Genomic DNA, 21,738 nt, shown 5'->3' on the forward strand with positions numbered 1-21,738 from the left:
TTTCTGCTGCAGTTCAGAGGACAGAGAAGCACTTCCCACAGCTAAACTGGCAGAATTTTGTCAAGCAGTGACAAAATTGCAGCCCACTAGTTCAAGCCTTTTCCTGGTAGAAAATGGGAAGCCTAGATTTTCAGATCTTCTCTAGCATGAATGGTGTAGATGCAGACATGTGAACGCTCAGTATAGCCCAGCCACAAGGCTATGGGTGTTCTTGTCTCTGTGGGGTGGGTGCACTCCAATCTCTCCACTGAATTTGGTCCAGAAAGCAACAGTAAGGAGGCCAGAAGGAAAACAGGCAAAGATGGACCCTGACTCCAACTAGTGCTTAGGTCTGTCAGTTGCAAGGACACAGTCCTTTATTTCTTTACTCTTCACTACCCAGTGCACACAAGGAAGCTTAGGGAACCAAGAAGTAAACTGCTATGTCTGAAGGTCATGTAAGAAAGCAGCAACAGAGAATGAAAGAGAATGAAAAAGCATACTCTTGCATGCCTGACACTTTTCTATGTGAGTATTTTTTCCATATAATAGGATAAAACAAGTAGGGGGAAAAGAATGAATAACATTAGACATTTTTAACAATAAAGTCGATTATGCTGCAAATCTCCCAAAGGAAGTGGTAGATGCTTTACTGATTAAGTCATATAAAAATTAAACTTTCACAGCACTAAGAACATAGTAAACAACTAAATGGCAAATGTGCAGGCAAGAATATGAAACCTCTCCTATCTTCCAGGGGTATGCCACCATTGTGTTTGCTTCACAGCTTTGAAGATCTCTTTTCAGACCATGAACTAAGCAAGGTCAAAGGACACGAGTGACCAGGACTTACCTCTTGGCCGTCTTTGTCTGTGCTGTCTTCTGCGTGGCCAGCCACTGTGGAGAGGAACTGCAGCAGCCGGTGTAGGGTATCGCAGTTACAGGGAGGTAGAAGATAAATGAGAAGCTGTAAGGTGCTTAGCTGTTCATCTGGCTCTAATACTAAGAAGAGAAAAAAATACATTCTAAGAAAACCACTCCAACTAACCTGAAAGCAGAACAAATACACTGTTCCCAGCCCAAACAAATGTGTGAGAACAGCTCGCTTTAAGGATCACTTCCTTTATAATGGCAGAAGAAAAAGAGAAAACTCCAAGGAAATATCAAAACAAATACTATTATGGGATTTTTGCCTTGGTTGGCCAGCATTTTTGCTCACATGTTCATAGGATCTTTTCGCAACCTCTAAGAAAGCAAAATCCATGTTGCCCACTCCATCACTGTCACTGGACACAAAAATTCTGCTTAATTTTCTATTTACTCCATTTAGGTTCAGTCAGGTTTATGCTTTAGTGATTTTATATAGGTTTTTTTACAATTTCACATTTTGCAGAGGTACTGGTAAACTGTAAAAGCAAATAGACATATAAAGGGACTTTCTGCAACCACCATCATTTTAACCATCTAAAACATAAAAGTAGTCAGTGACAAAGGTGGGATAGAGGGAGGATCTCAGATGTGAAGGCTAGAAAGGATAAGAGCACATACCAGGCAGCAGCTTTACGCTTGAAGGGTCCAACTTTACTTTTTCCCAAATCTGTGAGAGTCTGCACTCAGGTCTTAGGGAACACATTTGGGAGTACTTAATATGATGACTTTGAGGACCATTAACTATGATGAAATCTGAACTTTTGAAGCTAGGTTTTTGAAGTCAGACTGGACTTTTGGTCAGTGAACAGCCCTAAAAATTAAAAGCATTAATGGTGCTAAGATCGCAGGATTCAAATGGGAGTCTGTCATCTGCTACTACTGAACCAATGACAGGGTCAGGATTTAATAGATAACATGAATCACATCCTATCTACAAATGCAAAAATAGGTATAATAAGTGAAATCTTTGTTGTAGTTTTCTGGGCTATACTTACACAGTACAAAAAACAAGGACGGATCTCAAGCAAATACTATACAAATATTTGGAGCATATCAAAGCTGGAGTATTAAATGCACAGAAAATAAAATGTGGTTAGTAAAGATCAAATTCGAAAAGGTAAGCTTTTGAAAACTTGGTAAATCAAGATGCTGTAGAACTCACAGAGCGTGTTGATGAAAGGTGTATAAAGTTCTCTGGTGAGAAGTGGATCAGGCATGTCACGCAGAAATTCCTTTAACAAAGCAGCAACATCATGAATGCTGTGCTCTTCGTCTAATACAACATCTATGCCCCGGTCAAACTCTTCACGTAACTGAAAAACATCATGACACAAACCCACAGTCACTTTTTGTCCCAGTTGGTATATCCCAACACAGAAAATACTTTAAGATGCAGATTTACTCATTTTCACTTTCCAGATTGGACATGACTACTTTTTAGCAATGTCAAAGATATAATTCATGCCTAATTGCTAATTATTCCATGATACATAATTTAAGGTTTGTACCAGACTGTAATAAAATACAATTCTTTCTTTCCAGGCACTCTTTTATGAAAAAATGTGCCTAAGTAAATATGATTTTTGCAGAAATGCAAGATTAATATCAAAGGGAGAATAAGAAAAACTGCAAGAATGGATTTCTTATATCACCTTACTTCATTATTTGTAGATTTTAGGACCAGAAAGGCTAAAATTGCATTTCATAACATTTACATTTTTGTACAAAAACATTAATAATAATAGAATGTCAATATCCTCCAAACTCAATTTTCTCTTGTGATTTAAGTCTGTATTTAAGCATAAGTAGTATGCAGACAGGTTCACTAACACTTCATAGCATTTGTCCATATGTATCTTGTTTTGTCTTCCTAATTTAGTTGTATTCACTAAGTGATCATTATTAGGGAGTTAAGAAACAGCAATCTAATACCATTATGAGGTATCGCTATTTTTTGACCAGCTACAGTCCTTATATAACTTCTGTATAATTCAAAGGCAGCACACTTCCCAAAGCAGAAGAAATCCCTCTCTCACATCCAATACTCCTTATGTAAAGATAAAAGTCTGCCTTTCTTGAGAGATTTCCCAGCATCAAGAGCAGAATACTTTCTTCAGGCTGAAAGATCCACCTTCTACTCTCTTTTCACATTTTGAAAATAGTCAAGATGTCTTAAAACTATTTCCTAGTAAAAGCTTGTTTCTTTGCTAATATTATGAAGTTTCATGATCTCACAAATATCTTCTCGGAGAGTAACTATACCTAAATCTTACTAAACAAGAGGGCAGGGGGATTGGACTAGATGATCTTCTGAGGTCCCTTCCAATCCCTAACATTCTGTGATTCTGTGCAATTTGAGGTATCGGCTTTCTACACCAGGATTACTACAGACATAGGATTACTACAGACATATCAAAAAGAAGAAAGAAGGTATGTGTCCATGATAATCTGTGGCATATCTTTATCATAGGCAAATATATCTTGAGTGTGTATAGTATGGAAGAATGTAGAAAATCTCGTATCCTCAGTTGTAATTGTGCTTTCATAACAGGTGTGAAAGGTATTGTATAAAAACTACAGCCTTCTTTCTAATTTATTAAGACTACTTTTAACATTATTAATATCTGTCATTACTAATAATGAATGAGTATGCTATGAAGACCAGAACTGGTTCTTTATCTAGTATTCTGCTTCCCCCTGCTAATTTCTGGTCAAAGATTTTCCAGTGCCAACTTGGGGAACTCATTACCAGCTCAATTCTGCTCTTCAGACTGGTGGCAAATGCGGAACATCCCCATGGAATACTATAAATTACCTCTATCCAGAAGATTTTTTTTCTGCACTTACTCCTCAAAAGCAAATGAGGAAACAGATTAGCACTGCATCAGGAATTCAGACTTCCCAAATGGCTGTCTAAATCATAAACTGCTGTAAGTCTTCTGATCTGATGTCCTGTGAGGCCTACAAAGATGTTCTAATGAGCACAACATCAGATAATCACTGGTGAAACATGGCCACATTTCAGGCCCAGGTATCATGGCTGTTAAAAACTGTATCTTTCTAAGTTTAACCTATTGTTCTCTCAGGCTTCATTCACAGGGAATACTTTCAGACTTTTGGAAAATACACCTGGTGAACTTCAGCATCCACTGGAGCTCAAGACATGAGAACTGAGGAGATCCATGCTGGGAGAGGGGATGGGAGAGCAGAGCTCCAACCGTGTTGCTCTTCAACCTCAGGGTCTGGCAGATGCTTCACCTCCAGAGCTCCCACCAAATCACCAGGCCTAGGACAGAGGGCTGCCCACCTAAGCTCAGCAATAATGCTCTGTTTAAGTATCTGTAGAGTTTCTGAGCACAAGCTGGTACCTGGCATCTCAATATACCAGACCTACCACCTTGAATCAACATTAGCTCAGGAATCTTTGTCCTCCACCTCACTGAATGTGAAGGAGGTGGTTTGTGATACACGTTGTTTTTTCTAGATTTTCCCTTCCTGCTCACTAAACAAAAACCCTGCTGGCACATGCATTTACTTATTTATTTATTACATCAAACTGCAGTCAAAATAGGGCATGTTCTAACAGGGGGAGGAAGAGAAACAAAACTATGCCTACTTTCTACACAAGAAAAACTAACAAACAGCTGCAAAAGCACACCAAAATCTGAGTACTGGGTTTGGCTTTCCATGGTTCAGAAAATGAGTGGAATTTTAATTGAATCCAGACTTTCCCATGTGTTCATGTTGACAGCATTTGTTATTGTAATTGCAAGGGCCAAGCTGATACTTTCATGTTGTTTAATGAAATATATTAGTTCACCTAATTCAATAAATTAGTCCATGTAATAGAATACATAAACACCCAAATCTCTTGCTTTCCTCAGCGTTTGAAAACACACTAAAAGAAAAACTGGTGAGAGTCACCGATGTTTGAAGTAAGGCTTAGTTTACAAATAAATGATACAAGCCCTCTGCTTTTTCCCTAGAGGCATGATGCAATTGTACTCACCTCAGAATGATAATGTATGTTTTGACATTGAAGCTTGTAACACAAATGAGAAGCAACTTACTTTTCAATGCTTTATCTAGTTCAGTGTTGATGTAACAAGTGCCTCTGTAGACCATGAATGTTTTTAGCTTTGTGTTATACCAGCCACTCAGCAATAGCAACTGGTGTAGGAGTAGTTACATTTATACAGTCCTAAAATTACATTCGGCCCTTTGAAGGCAACCGTGAGGCTGATGTGGCCCCCGGTGAAAGTGAGTTTGACACCCCTGTGCTAGAGAATAAGCCACAAATCAGTAGGCTATACTGTCTTACCAGCCAGGATTAAGTTTAGCTATTCAAGGTAACCTTCCAGAGCACCAAACATTATACTGTGTACTTTTTGCAACAAAGAACTATTATTTCTGGGATTCCCTCCCTAAGCATCATGCAAACATTAAGCACTATTCTCTATTGCTCTAATTCAATGTGCACTCCCAACTTCTGGGAACAACAAAGAACCATCTAGGGCTGAGGAAACACCCACTACTGTGTCTCTGGAACCCACTGTACACCATCTGTGTTTTCTCCACATCTGGCTGAGACTGGGACTTGGATAGGTCTGCTCTGACTTTCAAGTTTAACAGAGGTAAAACGTGATATTTGGGAGCAGCAATGCGATGGTCAAAGAGATTGTTCTGTATTTATGTATTTTGTCATACTGTGAGTTTTCCAAAAAAGATTTACAGTTTGGATTTACTTTAGGAACTTCAGCTGTTTCTGAAATGAAACTAGCAGCCAATTTGTTTTTTTTCCTTACGGTGTAACCTTTGGAAAATTTCATTACTGTTGTCTATTTTGATCTCCAACCCTGTACTACTTCTGCAGAGCAAAACATACAGAGACTGCTAACCTGATGAGAACCTGACAAGGATTTCACCAGACGTAAAAGATAACTGGAAATGGCCTGTTATGAGCCATTCCTGGTATTTTACCAGGAATCAGGTTTGTTTGTATCACAGCTGATGAGGGAAAAGCATATCCATATCCACTCACCTGTCTTACTCTCTTTTTTGAGCTTCCAACTCTGAATATTCCTACTGTCTGGAGACCTGCAAGTGTAGCATATCAGACAATTGTTTTATTGTTCAATTTTCTGCTGAAAATTGCATTGAACCAAAGCAATCTGGGCTATGTGTGTACTTAAAAGAACAAAAAAACCCACAATGTATTTCTCTACAAACTTGTACTTACCACGCTGAGGCAAAACTCAGCTGTCTTGGATTAAGAAGCCATCCGCTGTAGTTTTTAAGGACCTCACATCATCTACCTGCAAAACAGCATCTCTGTGACATTTCTTGAGATGCCATCTTGGCAGTGCCCCTGCTACTCCATGAGGGACAGAGACAAGCAGAGAGTGAGGAACTGCTCAGCATTTGAAGGTGGCACTTCCAGGACTGACATCAAAAGAAACAGGCAATAAAATAACTAAGTACTTGGACACTGAGCTGCGTCTTTGGGTACAGGAAGCAGCTGGTGTTTGGGGTTACCTGCTGGCTCTATAACTCCTATCAAGATAAAGCTGAGAGTTTCCTTCAAAGGGACATGAGTAGAGCACTCAGGTGGATTAAGAGAGAGAAAAACTCTACCTTGGAGCTGTGGGCAGTTTATAGCATAAGAACAGATACTATACAAAGAGAAAGCAATAAAGTACTGTTTTACTTCAGGCAAAGCGCAGAAGGTCTGCTTCTTGTGTCCTTTAGACTTAAAAGAGAAATGGGTGTTGCCTGTAATTCCATTAGAAATCAGTTTAAACCTTCTTCTAGCCTTGTAGATACTACCGGAATATCAAACAAACACCGATGTGGTTGTTGAATGGATATACTTTGCTGAGTAACAGAAGCTGAAAAATCTGAGAGTAAATGTCACCTTCGAGATGACACTGTCCTTTGCAATGAGAATGTTAGTGCAAACCTTAGAGACTTAAGCAGCTGTGTACATAATATCATTTTACACAGACATTATTAGTAAAAAGGATGGAATTATCTATAAGCTTTGAAAAGTTATTAGTCTAACAAAAGCTACTCTGCAACATTCATTTTCTCTACTGACATAAAGGAGATGAACTTTAAGGTCTCTTCCAACTCAGACCAGTAAAATAACGTTGCAAAACAAATGCCTTTTGACAGCCATAAGGCTACACTTGCTTGCTAGAAATGTGTAGCTTTGCAGTGGTGATTACAGTTGCAGATCTGCATCACAGAAATTCAGATAGGACTTCGTCTTTTAGTTTTTAATCTCAACATGACACCTCTCTTCAAATATTCTTCTATCTTTGGTTAACAGAAAATAACATTGATGGAACAACTTTCAGCAAACCCAAGAACATTGGCAGGTAGTAATCTGAGACAGAGATACTCATATTGAGCAAAAGCTAGAGGTTACTGGTTCCTGTACAAACATACGCTGTTTGTTTTACACCATGGGTTGGCAAGAAGTCAGGCCTCTACAACTCTGGGACAAAATCCCAGCGAAAACCAGGAAGATGAACAAGACCAGGGGTTTTTATGGCTGAAAACAACAACAATGATCATTTAAAGCATTCGTGAGAAACTCCTAGGTAATATGCTGTTGAAAGATTGGCCTAAAGAAGTTATGCATACAGGCAAGTATTTTCAGAATCAGAAACATGCATACAGCCTGGAATGATGTTGCTAGAGGATTATTCCCAGGATAGAAAGTCCTCTATTAACCCTAAAGCCAATGAGCAAACAGTAGTGTCTATCTTCTGCAATTTTTAATTTTGTAGAAGTCCACCAGTCTTGATGACTGTTTTGTGGATGGTGGATTAAAATGAAATTATCTCAGATCATCGTGTTGTGGTGGTACTACCATGCACTCTTAGAAAATGCACAAAAATTCATACATTTTCTTTAAAAGAAAACTTTAATATAAAGCAAATATTTTAGTAAAGAATGTTGTATAGAATAGAATCTTTGTTATGACAGGGGGTTAAGTTGATTAAAAAATTTATCACAGATGTTCAGGTGACATAAAATCACAGTATCCAAAGGATACTCAGCTGGATGGCTTTTATTGCCTCACTCAGACACTTCTATGTTCTCCAAATTCAGCATTGCTTGCTTAAAGGGATGGAAGTCATTCATCTCAAATTTAATCATCCCCACATTTATTTGTCAGCTATGGTATCTAATCTCTGTAAAAGGCTAACAAGGATTCTCTTTCATAGTTTTCCTTTGTATCTTTGTAAGCAACATGGTTTTCAATTACATATTGTAAAAGCTTAGCATTGTTGTTTAAAGTGCAGTCCTTCAGCTGCAAAAGCCTTTCATTCAGAGTCAGTAAATGATTTTTTTCTGGTCAAATTAGGCATCAGATGCATCATTTGGTGTTGCAGTCATCTCTACTTAATGGTTTGTTTATTATCTGGCCATGTGATAACTCTCTCTTGCTGTGGTCAAGTTATTCCAAATCTCATTAAAAGTCTTTACAAGACTACGATACATTAGGAGAGATGTTGAACAGATAACTTGATTAACTATTGTTTCTGCATTACATAAAGCTGGTGAGAAGTTTGTGTCTGAACCATCAAGAAGACATGAGAATAATATTGGCAGGAGTTTAGAATTCCCTTCAGAGAGAGCAGGTCTGAGCCTGAGGCTGGTCAGGAGGACTCAAGCCAGGGACAAAATGAGTAGGCAGCCTGCAAGCTTTGTAATGAACAGGACAAAAGTTTCTTGGAGCTTAATAAAATTTAGCATGGGATTTTTTTCCTTCCTCTGAGCCTCTGTCTTCAAATGCTGTTTCTAGTTAAGTTTTGCACTGTAGTATAAAGAGTTAATTTAGCTCTCACACCTTAAAATGGACTGGTTGTGAAGAATGACTCCAGGCTCACTGGCACATTTAAGACTCTCATTCTCAAGGCATGGGTAAACCCTTGGAGTGTGGAGAGCTGCTCCTGAGGAGCTGAGCACTCCAGTATGAGATGAGTGACCTCCAAAAAATGTCTCTTTCCCCATGCTGCATGGGCCAGTTCGCAAGCTTCTAGGATAGATCCTCAGTTTGGGAAGACATAATTTAACTAATTATTGTAAGACAGTATCTTTAGTAAGAGGTAAAACAGGAGGGAAAGTGTCTGACTTTCAAAGCTGTCCTTGCAATTTGAAGCATATGTTTGCTTCTCAAAATACACATTTATTTATATTACAGTAAAAATATATCTGCCATTCCCAGGAAAACAAAATATTCTTACCATGTTTTTCCAAGTGCTGACAGCAGCTATCTACAAGCCGAGGAACCTGCCTGTAAATAGGGTTCAGGCTTAGTTTCTTATCTCTTGCCTTTTCTTTCTTGCTCTGGGCTTCTGCTGGCAAAGAGAGCTGGAGAGCCTCTAACAATCGTGACTGATTGTCATCGAGATCTGTAATAGAGTCCACAGACATCGCGCCCTGTAAAATACACACATGAACAATCAGTACAGCTGGAGAAATCTAAAAGCCACAGGACCTTTCCTAACAAAGACTTTTGCCAACCTGCATTTTAAACAAATATAAAAATACATTTTTCTGCACAGTTTTTGTAAATTAATGAAGTTATAATACCAGTGTAATAGGTGGGAAAATAACAATGGTAGCAATGCTATTATTACCATACTATAAGGAATAGAAGTTAGATACTGAAAAAACTAAATGTTTTCCACTCACTTGGCACAATTTTATTGTTATAAGACTGCACAATACTGCAGGACAAGGATGAATCATGGTCTGTGTGTGCACCTCAGCAATACAATATTTATGTGCATGGAGATATATACACACTTTAAAACCTGACTCCCTACTTCTTCTGCAGTTTGGGCCATTGTGTCAGTGAAAATGATGCAAATAGATTTGCAACAATACACCACATACAGTTAACTAGTATCACAAATACATACAAAGGGAGAGATAATAATCCCACGTTATCACAAAGACACTCCAGGGAAGTAGAGAGGTAGTTTTTTTAGATAATTCCACTTCACTTAGCTTCATATTTTAAAAATCATTAAAATTCCAAAGAAAGCTTTAAAAAAACTATGTTTGGACTACAGCAAGGCACAAAGGTTCAAGCAGTCCATAAATGATAAACCAGCACAAGCAGCAGGAGGTTTATGGCATGTTCCGATGTTCACACTTGAAAAATAAGATTATTTTCTTTTAAATCACAAGATTACTGTCACTTTAAAATAACCATTTCCATCAGTTGTTATTAAACCTACCAGGCAAAAACATTTTAGGAGACATCTAGGCTTATAAATAATAGTAAAGCAAAAAGAAAAAGATCAGCTTTAATTGTCATTAAAAATAACTACTGCAAATTACTTTATTTCTGAAACAAAGGATATAATTTACCATAACATAAAATGCACTGTACAGAGATCTAGCATGTCATCCTAAGAAATAATGAAGAAAATGTTACTTCCCATTCAAAACTTTGATGATAAGTCAAATATTTTAAAAGCACACTGTTCTGCTGACGGGTATCATAGACTGCTGATGAGAAGTCTACATCTGTTAAATGAGAACTGTCCAACTGCTTGGGAATTTCAAGCTCTAGAAGTATTGCCTTCCATCAGCCTAGACAACTGAACTTTACCATGATTTCTAATGCACAGGCAACTCATACAACGTCCACTGAGATTTCAAATGAATTTAAATTTTTTTTAGTTAGTAATATCCCTTTTTTAAAAAAATAAAAGCATCTAACTTATCAAGTGTTTCTTGTAACTCATAGAAGACTTATAAATAAAACACGGTGAATTTTTTAGATTTTTTTGGACCCACCTCTCTAAACAATTACTAGTCCCTTAAGAATGCAATTTTGACCTTGATTTCTGATGTCTCTCAGAAATGCATCTGTTTGATTCCCTTTACCATTTCCTACCAACAAAATACCCCAAATCAAAGGCTATGATCCACGTGTGTAAAATTCAAACAGAACATTTTTTCTACTTCGTTTTTTAGAATTTGGGGTTTCACACATCAAAATTAGTCGACTGAGACTGAAAACTCTAACACCATCCTCACTACTCCCAGGCAGCTCCTATATGACAAGGTGCCCTCCTTTATACTCTGCCTTTACTGGTCCTGTCCTGTCTGCAAAGCATCCCCACGTCACAAACCATTATTATCACAGAGTCACTTAAGTCGGATTCAGATCCCTAAAATAGATGTAAATACAGTCAGTTCACCATTATCCTTGGGCATTTTATCAAAGTTGTGGATTAACTGGAGCACAGAGCTGGCTTTAGGAAGAGTGACCTTGAGTTCAATGGCTAAAGTATGGCACTGCTTCACATAAATAAGTCCAGGCCAGCTCTGATTTTAAATGTCAAATTGCACAGGAAAACACTACCAACATACTCCATGCATTCAGCTCTAACTCAGGCAGACTTAGTAGTTTGGGCTCAGCCAGACCGCTATGACTGCTCAGGGGTGATGCAGGAGATCATGCACATTGCTGACCACAACTCCAGGAGTATTAACATAGACATGGTGCTACTTGGACTGCAATATCTATCAACTGAAGAAAAAAAATCACATTCCATCTACTAGGCACTACCTTTGCACATAATGCACTAGCCTCTGCTCCACCACAACAAGCTCAAAATCTAAATAAACTGGGCAAGTCTTAAGCTAAGCACATGAAAACATGAAGGAAAGTGGAGATTAAAGAGGAGATGGAAAAAGTAAAAAGAAAATTAAGGCCAGAGGGAAAGGTATAAAATGAAGGTCAGATGAAGCTTTTCTTTACTTTTTGAGGGCTACAGAAAGCTTTTCACTTTTGAAAAGATGAGCGATATTACAGAGTATGCGTGGGATCAAGTACTGTCCATGGCAGATCCATTTTTACTCCGTACATTATGCTACCTGAGTAGCAAAGCAGTATGACTGAGCTCTGGAAACTTGAATAAATTTTGGCTGCATAATACATATAAAAATAATATATTAGCGGAGAGTTATAATATTCTTTATAATAAGCACACAGAAAGTGCCTTGTTGGATGACCAGGGCCTCAACTCCCATCTGCTGGGCAAAAATCCCACACAGAAAATGCAGCAACAGCGGTTTCTGTCTAGCTCTTGGAGGAGAGATAAACCACAGCTCTCATACCATGAGCCCTGCAGCCAGCATTACCTTATTTCCCTTATTGAAAGCCTGAGCTGAGTGTTCAAAGACTCACTGGAATACACAGAAGTGAATTACACACTCGCAAATAAGTGAATGTCACAGTGATAAACAATCCCTCCAATTTAAGTTTAAAAGGACTGCACTCCAGGTGTCTGTGCACCATTTGTGTGAGAAGCTGGTCGAATCAGCTGCAAGTACTAATTTATTTTTTTTTTTAAAGCATTTGCCTTAATATAGTTGAAAATAAGCAGTGCAACACTGCCCAAGAGATAAAACATAAGTGCAGACTTCCTTATCGTCCCCTAAACAACTTCAGGTGAGCAGACTTAAGTATACAGAAGAATAAAGGCCAAAGACAGACAAGATATGGGACGTGAGTTGATATTAGTGTTAAATAATTGACAATTCACGAAACACATTACTCGATAACTGAGAGAAAATGCCAATTCCCTCCACGTTAGTCTACTCTTACTTCTCTATACGTGAACCATGTGCTACTGCATCCTCTTGGTTATGGACTAAAGGCTCAAATTCAACACCCTGAAAGCTCCAATCCTGGTATTAACAAAAAAAACCAAAACAAAACAAAACAAAAAACCAAAACAAAAACAAAAAAACCAAAAAACCAAAAACAAACCAAACCAAACCAAACCAAACAAAAAAAAAGAAAAAAACCAAAAAAAACCAAGCAAAATCCCCATAGGCTTCTAACAACTTGGTCCTGAGGGAGCTCTATCCTTTGGATGTAACAAAGGATCCAGGTTCCTTCTGCTTGCTGGTTGGTCAAATACAAGTCAGAGATCTTACCACATTTGGTGAAAGGAACAGCAGATGACCCATACTGGTCACATGAATTTTCTTTCCCTCATATGAAAACAGGTTCTGAAGCCAGTGAGTGTATATGGCAAATTTCTATTTTTTTGTCACTGTCTGTGCCAAATTCTGAACACGTCCGCAGGTTTCCCTTTGCACTTATATTCCAGTGTACTTCGCACTTTCACGTGAACACAATTGCCTGTTCATATGGTCTGGACAGGCCAAGAGATGTGCATTATGCATATACAAGAATGCAAACATCTTCAAGTATCGTGCGCTCAGCTATTAGCAGACACAATGTACATTCTTCAAGCTTCAGCTGACAGCTAGACAGAAAGAAGGCGGGTCATGGGGCTCTTCAATCTTCTTTTAATTTGCAATTTACTCCAGTTCTGCAACAACATCATGGCTTGAAGAGCCTTACATAGCAATTATTTGAAGTAGGTTTTATCCTAGGGATGAAAGAAGGTGAGGATCCTAAGAAAATATTTTCTTTTCCAGGGTCTGTTCTTGTATCCCAAATTCTTTCTCAGATTACTTAACAGATCTTTTTATCAAAAGTATTTTCTTATGCATTTTTGCTCCCTCCATTGCGAAGGAAATTAAAAAGCACTAATTTAAAAACGTCTATCCCATGGTAACAAAACAAACAAAAAAATCGACTTCTGCTACTACCTGTAGTACTGGAAAACTGGAAAGCCCAGAGTGTAAAATTTTCTTAGAAGGAACAGAACCCTGAAAACAAATGGTATACCAGATACCTATTTCATATGCAGGATTACCATTCAATCCAAACTGTGTTCTGCTGTCAAAGGCATCTGCATAGCCTGTATGTAGAAATGTCCTTCAAAGAACCTGGTACAGATTTGCTCTGACAACTTCCTACTTACCACCAAGGACATGATCAGAATTAGGACATAAAGATTTTTATTAATATTAGGATAGGGATTAAGAGTTAGATTTATTTCCAAGTTTGTGGAGCTAGATTAACATAAGCATACATATAAATATCAATCATATCGGTTTAATCTTTCCCACCTGGAAAAATTATGTTGAACATGGGTGCAATTTCTTAAATATAAAGGAGATAGATAAAGGGAGTGAACAGGAAAACTTCCAAATAATCTCTCTGTCACTTTGTGATCTGTAACAGACTTGCACAGTCCATATGATTTTTCCCCACCAGCACCAGAGAAAGATTTCCACTACAGCTAGAATTTTCTGGTATCGACAAAGCTGGCTTCCACCTGAAAAAAAATCACTGTTTGAACATGACAGTGGAAATATTCCACATTCCACAGATAGAACAGGGTTTTTTCCTGCTCTAGCTAGACCCTCTGGACCTACTGGCACACACCACACCCTGACGGGTCTACTTACACGTCTCCTTGCTCGTGGCGCTGGCTCAGGTGTGTTAGGAGAAGTGGATTCGTTTGGTGTTTCTGAGGTTGAGCTAAGAGATGAGTTACTGCTTGAAAGTTCTTTGTTCTGTCTTTTAGTTCCGAATGGCAAGAGAAAGGCCACGAAATCTGAAACATCTTTTTGCTCTTCTCTCTGAGAGTCTTGCTTGAGCTTGTAGGCCCGGTCATTAGCAATCACTTGGGACAAGGGCATTCCAAAAGCCTGGGGAATAAATTCTGCGACAACAACAAAAGTAGAATTTACCGAACATCTGATATTTATTTAGTGCAAAAAGAATCAAGTATTAAGCTGTTAAAAAGAAAAACAATCTGAAGTCCATTTAAATATATAATAATTCCAATGAGGTACTGGATTGCATAACAACAACAACATTCAAACAATAAAATAATAGTGGAGACATGCCAGGTAATTGTAGCCCATGGTATCTGAATCCTGTTTCCAGTTGGATCGTGCAAGATACACCACACAGAATCTTGGAAAATCACTTGGGAGCAGATCTAATTAAGATCTTCACTTCCATTGAAAGCAACTGGAAGTCAGGCACCTTTAGCTACATCTTGAAGCTGCAGAGAGCCATCAGAGGCTCTGGTAACCTAATCCTGAGACTGAGGCACCTGGCTGGGCCGTGCCACAGCTCTGTCATGTTGCAGACCCCTTCACCTGATTTCTTTCTCACAAATACTGCAGGGCACCAAAGTCAACGGGTACAGGCACGTGCATGGATCTCATTAAAGGTCAGGAGGGTAGGAACCCACCTGCACAGGGTGCTTGTAAGTGCATTCATTATTCAGCTGAAGCCTTCAAGGATATGGTTTTAAATATATACGAGAACTACACTGCATTAACTTACTGGTAAGATTAAACCAGTTTAATAATGGTATATCAGTATAAAGGTCCTTGTAACAGTACAAAAATATACATGGGCGTATAGAAATACAGGAGAATATAGGTTTCTCTCAACTAACAAAAAGAACATAATCCCATCCCACATCAATATAACTATCATGTACAAAACAGGCATACACTTCAGGTCTCAAAATAAAATGCTCAAATATTTTACAAAACAGAAAAACGTTCTGCAGTGAATCAACCAACAACAACTAACATTGAAATTCTCCTCATTAAGTTTCATATCTAGACCTGTCTGAGATTAATATAACCAAAACCATTGGGCCAGACTGACAACTAGAACTGTTTTGTGCTCAAACGTAATGAAAAAATAGCTGTTGACTCTATCCATCTAGGTTCCAGCTTCAGACCTGCCCACATCAAGAATAAATAGAGCACCAGAGATCAAAAGCAACATGCTGGGTGGTTTTTTGTTTGTTTGTTTTGGTGGTTTGCTTTTGTTTGTTTGTTTTTAAGTATGAAAACAGGAACAATGAGGGAAAAAACAAACAAACAAACAAAAAATCCTTATATACTGTCCTCTTTCATCACAATCTCCTAAATGATTAAAGGCCAAAGTTCCTCCTGAGACTTAAAGTCTGACTATATCTTTGATGACACTTTTGATTTTTACCTAGGCTTGCATTAAGATTAAAGCAAGACATTGAAGAATATATTTTATCAATCTTGAATGAGAACACTGTTAGCCTATCATACCAAAGAGACAAGGGCTGTTCTGATTTGGTGAGAAACATTACTGCTCTTTAAAAGTATGAAACGTTAAGACATGAGCTAACTTTGGTGGCCAGAGAACAGTAAATCAGGAAGCAGAGCCTCAAATATCATGCAAGCCTGAAAGTGACCAGTGAGTCCAATGACATCTAAAACCATCTGCATTTAATTTAGGACAAGAAAGAACATCATCACATGGGTACCAAGCAATGTGGGGATTGCCAGTTCCAGGAGTCCAGAATTAGACCCATTCCTCCCGTACCTAGCAGTGTGTGCCTATAAAATGATAAGAGTATTTATGTTAAAAATTTGTACTGTTCTGAATTATCTTCCCAATGAACATTTAAGACCACAAACTTTGAAATACATATACACAACATGTCTCCCCTTCTGGCTACCTAATTGGGTACTTTGTTATGCTTCCAGCATCCCTATTTATCTGTACTTCCATGACATCTCTTAAGAAAAGTCACTGAGCCAAATGAAATCCTGAACACAAAATATTTCTCTGGTTTTGGCTCACAGCCGCTGATGCTTCAAATTGGGAGAGGACAGTAGTATGCAGCCTGGTGATACCAAAAAGCATGTTGATGCCATTGATCCTACAGCACTAGGATCAACTGGGACAAAATCAGCAAGAGATGAGATCTCAGCACTGCTTCATTAAAACAATTTCATTAAAATGACATGACTTCATTATATAAAGGTTGGTATTTTGAGGTAAGTGTTGCACCTCCTTGAAAATTCCCAGGTGTGGGATGGGAGGTGTTTAATTGTTTTTGCTCAACATGTCTGTGGAGCAGTGAAAAGACACCAAGCTTCTACTCCAGGCTGCTTTGCTGTAGGCCTCCTTCTCAGAGGACATGAACTGCTTCCCCGATTTCTCAGTGTCTGGCAGAGATGGGGAACTGGATAAAACCCAACTGGCTGATTTTCAGACTAAATACAGATGGAAGTGATGCTGGCTGGCAGTGGTAATTACATTAAAGAATTGGCAAAACCAGTAACTTTTTGCTCATTTGTTGAAATTAGGAGAACTGATTGTACCCTCTGCAGACTGGCTACAGCTTCAAGTTCCCACCAAAACCAGTGTGTGTGTGTGTGGCATGGTGGGGGGGAGGTGGTGGTGGGGGTGGTGATGAGCATATTTTGCCCACCATTCTTCAGAAATATTAAATCTCAACAATTTATTTGTTGGACAGGTAATATCATGTCCATTAGAGCGAATGCTAGCGCTTTTGACATTTCAGATTCATTGAAAAAAAAGTCATGTAAAGTATTTAGCAACCCACTGATGAGGAAGAAAGGGCACTGACTCAGATGTAAGATGTGTAGGTTTGAGGCTCTGGTCTGACAGTCAAGGTGAAAGTACTAACTGCCTATTTTCTGCTGTGGGCTGGGGCTCACCACTGTTGGAGATGTTTCATTTGTATGAAGAAACACTCCTTAGAGCAGGGGCTCCAACTTTGCTCTGTTGTATATATACACCGAGTGAGTGTCAAAACTACCAAGTTAGTTACTCTGTGTAAACCCAAGAAAAATTTGATCACTTAGTAATTTAGGAGAATGGGCAGCTTCAAAAGAAATTTTGCAGAAAGTGTGACAAAAATGTGAAACAACCTGGCAGACTGGTCAATCAATGTGGAAATGCAGACTCATCCTTAGCCAGAACAGCAGCACAGAAGGACTTGGCTTTTAAACCATTCTGTTTTTTAGTGTTTACTGACACAGGAGACAATTTGCTATTCTGGAGAAGTGCACAATTTCTTTTACCAGAAAGTCCATGATGCAGTTGAAGAAAGTTTCTTAAAAAAACCTTGATTGAAACTGATTTGTTCCTAAGCAATCTTCCTGTGATGGCACATCAGCACTTTCTAATAAAAAGCACCATGTCACAGACAAACTCCTAGCCAGATCAAGTATGAGTTTCAGTGACCAGAAATCCTTTTCTTTGCTAATCAAATGATGACATCTAGGTTGCTGACACATATGATTAGCTTACTTGGCCTCATGCCACCCCATCCAAGTATTGTTTTGAAGACTTGTCTGAAGTTTCAGCTGATGAAAATGGTGGTTTCCATCTCACAAACCATAGCAGTCTATCAAGAATGAGTGAGGTCTATACCCTAGACCCTATTGAAGCTTTCAATGTCAATAAAACAGTGTATAATACAGCAACTTTGGATAGTCTCCTTAGCATTTTTTTTCCTTAAATACAGCTTAAATGCTGGTTTTGAGCTGCCAAAACCTTGTGACCCAGATCTAATGAGGTGCTTATGCTACCTCTCTTTAAATAATAGCAAGAGAGTGGGAGATAGCTCAGAGAATACGTTTGAAAAGGGATATTTAAATCGTCTTAAAAGGGTCTTTAAGTCTTCCTCCACAGGTAGCCAGACTGGGTAACTGCTTTGCTAACTGAAATTAATTACTTTGGATCCATAGAGGGAGTGATGGAAGCAAGAAAATAAGGAAAATGGAAACCTAAATAAAAAACCTAAATATACAAGGGCAATGGCAAAATTCCCTCCATCTAAAGGTTCATCAAACCACTGCACTCATTCCAAAACAGTTGAGATAAGCGAATGTTCTCATAGCATCAGCTCTGTGGCTGAAACTCCCCTTCTCCAGTTACTCAGAGCTCACTGACCTTCAAGGAGTGACACAAGGCCTTTGGAAATACTTAATTTTTTTCTGTAGGTAGGTGGGGTTTTTTTGTTTTTGTTCTGTTGGGTTTTTTGTTTGCTTGCCTTGTGTTTGTTTTTATTTTTGTTGTTGTTGTTATTGTTTTTGTTTGTTTGTGTGTGTTTTTTTTTAATCGAGAGGTTTCTCGGTCCTTTAGTTGACTTTGGTAGAAAATAAGACAAAGTGTTGCTTAAAAAAACCTTTCATATTCTTAGAGAGCATGAGAAACATTCTTGAAGTTTTTAAAAAAGTGGGGTGCTGGAAAGGCTTGAGCAAAGCACATTTCAGATAAACTGTAACAAAAACTTCATCTATTCAGTTTTCTCCTTAGGCTGTGCCAAGGCATTCTAACATCTCAATAGGCGGAATTACTGAAGAACAGATGCAAACAGTAAGCATGGCTGGGAAGTAAACATGGCAGACATTTTCAAGAATTTTGAACTAAAGAAAAATCAAACATCTACTGCTGAATCTGCAAATGCCACAGAAGTACCAGGAAGGCATTTTCTCAGAAACTCCAGCATATACAGCAGCTTTGCTAAGGCCCCACTGATGAACTTGTCAAGTATTTACATTCTACACAGACACCAGCGAAAGGGATGATTCTCAGTTGCTTAACAAATAACGTAACAAGTGATGATTATTTCTGAGCAAGTCTCTCAGTTCACCAGTAGGGTTTACTGGAACCAAGGCAAAATGAAGCTGGTTTACTGAAAACATCTTCTAGGAAAAATCCTTTCTGAGAGGCTTCTCTCTCAGGAATGCCTGTGTGTACTTTCCAAATAATCATGCTTATGCTGACCCCCATATCACTGGCAGGAGATGGATGAAAGGCTCCACTTCTGCTGCCGTCAAAACTAGCAGTAAATTTGTAAGGGAACAGTACCCGGCCACCAGCATGCAGAGCATCCTGAGAATCTCTTAATTCCAAGCAGCACTGCCATTTTACTGCTCCTCCACCCTCAGTACAGTTTGTCAGCAGCTAAAGCAAATGTTTGGAGACATACATAGACTGCACAACTGAGAGTCATGATGGCCATTAATAACAAGGAGGCTGGGTAGACAAAAGCAAAGGCACCAAATGATGGAAGCTAAAAACACTGCTTAAATATCTGGGTGGAGTGTTGCTCTCTTGTTTCGTCTGTTTACATCCGGCAAGTTTTGCTATATCCTGATCAGGTGAGTCACTCAGAGATGTAAAAACAATTGAAAAAACACTTAGTTTAGACTATTTCCCTTTTTAATGAGATGGCAACAGATATACCTGTCAAAAAGGACAAAATAAATACATGAATCTTATTTAAAGTGCATAAAATTCTACTTTAGAGTCTTTGTTTGCCTTCAAAAGTATAACAACTGGCTGAAATTCTCACTTAACAGATAAGACAGGTTGATCAACTGATCCATCTAAATAAAATGTGATGTTACAAGAGTAAAAACTCCACAGATTGACCTGAGTCCTAACATATGAGTGATGAGATTTCCAAACACTCCTGGAATAAATGAGGACTGTGGCCTTTTGGACAGATACCAGGTGAGGTGGGTTGAGGGAGAACAGTCTTGGACACAAATTGAAGAGAGGTGGTACCTCCCCAGAGAGAAAAACTCCAGATGTCTACACCCTAGGGCAGTTCAGTGCATGTTAGTGCTAAAGGAGAGGGACTATCAGGCAAGATCCAAGATCAAGGACCCAAGTCCTCTCTGCTCTTCCTCAGGAGTTGCTCACTCACCAAGACACAGAGTTGGCTGCACACACTACAACCTGCGTGGCAGGCTCACACCTCGTTTGCCCTGCAGCAGGGCTTCCATCATGCCCTCCAGTCATCAGTATGGTGACCTTTCTTCTGCCTCTGTGGCTTCCCATACCAGGCACATCTTGGTGATCTTTGGTTGCAACTCACACACAGGATCACACAGTGCTGCATAATCATCAGGAATAACCTCCCGGAGCCTATCTATCCATAACCAGACTTTTCAGGCGGCACGTAATCCAGGCAAGACCCAACAATGTGGCCCTCTGGATGTTAGTCATCCTGGTATGTGGGGTCTCCCAGGCTTGGATAGAGCAAACTAAAAATGTTTGGACTTAATTGTACACTCTTCAAACTGCAACTGTGCTTACAAAAATGATGATGAAGAAAATTCTGTTCGCATTAAGGCAGATGTAACTCATCTGTATAAAGCGCTCTGGAAATCTGCTTTGTTTCTCCTTCAGCATCCTGTGGCTTGGTCTTGCTGTTTCCTCCTCACAACAGTGTAGCTGGACTAGTTACCAGAAAAAAACAAAACAAAACAAAACAAAAACCAAACCAACCAAACAAAAAACCAAACCAACCAAACAAAAAACCCCACAACCCCTTAAAATACCATGAAGAAAGAGAAGGAAGGCATTCCTTTTGGGCATGAGGACTAAAGATCTGCACGGGTGGGAAAGTAAATGCTCTGGGTCTTTTGTATGAGCACACCCACAACCACAGGGCAAAGTGTTTGTTTTGGACTGGTTATAAAACAAACGGTAGAAACCTCTCTTAAAAAACCAATATGGAACAGACCAGGATAATACTTCCAGCTCGCTGTGACATGCACGCTGAGGGAGTTAATGCTGACTTTGGGTGACACAGACACCACTGTTCAGGGAAGGTGGTAGGGCTTAGCCTTGATGTGAGCATGGTGGGCTCACCCTAATGGAGACCAGTAGCATAAGGCCTTGACACTTTTCTTCCTAGAGCTGACACTTTTCTTCCTAGAGCTAACACTTTTCTTCCTAGAGCTAACTTGTTACCTGAAAGCTGGGCAATGATGGCCCTCTTAACTCCTGAAGATGGGGGAGATGCTGGTGCTGCTGCTTCCCACAGTAACACAGCCCCCTTTCACCAACTGTGCCAGGCTTATGGTCTACATGGCACAACCAGGCACCTTCCTGGTTGCTCATCCCCTCTGCCATCATGGATTAAGAATCTGCTCAGAGAGTATCCATGGGGGAGATCATCTTTAATAAGTCAGTAGGGCAGAGAAGAGTACAGCAGAAACAACCACGGACAGAAACTCTGAGAAGTAGGGCACCATATGCTACTATCTGAGTTATTCTTCCCTAACATTTGCTGTTGGCACCAAGTA

General features: G+C 39.1%; 1 protein-coding gene across 1 annotated transcript in view; it reads right to left on the minus strand.

The window, feature by feature from the left end:
• Nucleotides 1–21,738, minus strand: part of ARHGAP6 (Rho GTPase activating protein 6) — a 337,636-nt gene that overhangs the window by 16,721 nt on the left and 299,177 nt on the right. The window contains exons 4-8 of the mRNA XM_080350260.1: nt 14,278–14,534; nt 9,168–9,363; nt 5,951–6,006; nt 2,072–2,222; nt 833–981 (exon numbers count right to left, since the gene is read on the minus strand). Coding sequence (XP_080206386.1) covers nt 833–981; nt 2,072–2,222; nt 5,951–6,006; nt 9,168–9,363; nt 14,278–14,534 — 809 coding nt within the window. The remainder of the gene's footprint in view (nt 1–832; nt 982–2,071; nt 2,223–5,950; nt 6,007–9,167; nt 9,364–14,277; nt 14,535–21,738) is intronic.

The sequence above is a fragment of the Nesoenas mayeri genome, assembly GCF_963082525.1.
Source record: "Nesoenas mayeri genome assembly, chromosome: 1".
NCBI classification, from domain to species: Eukaryota; Metazoa; Chordata; class Aves; order Columbiformes; family Columbidae; genus Nesoenas; species Nesoenas mayeri.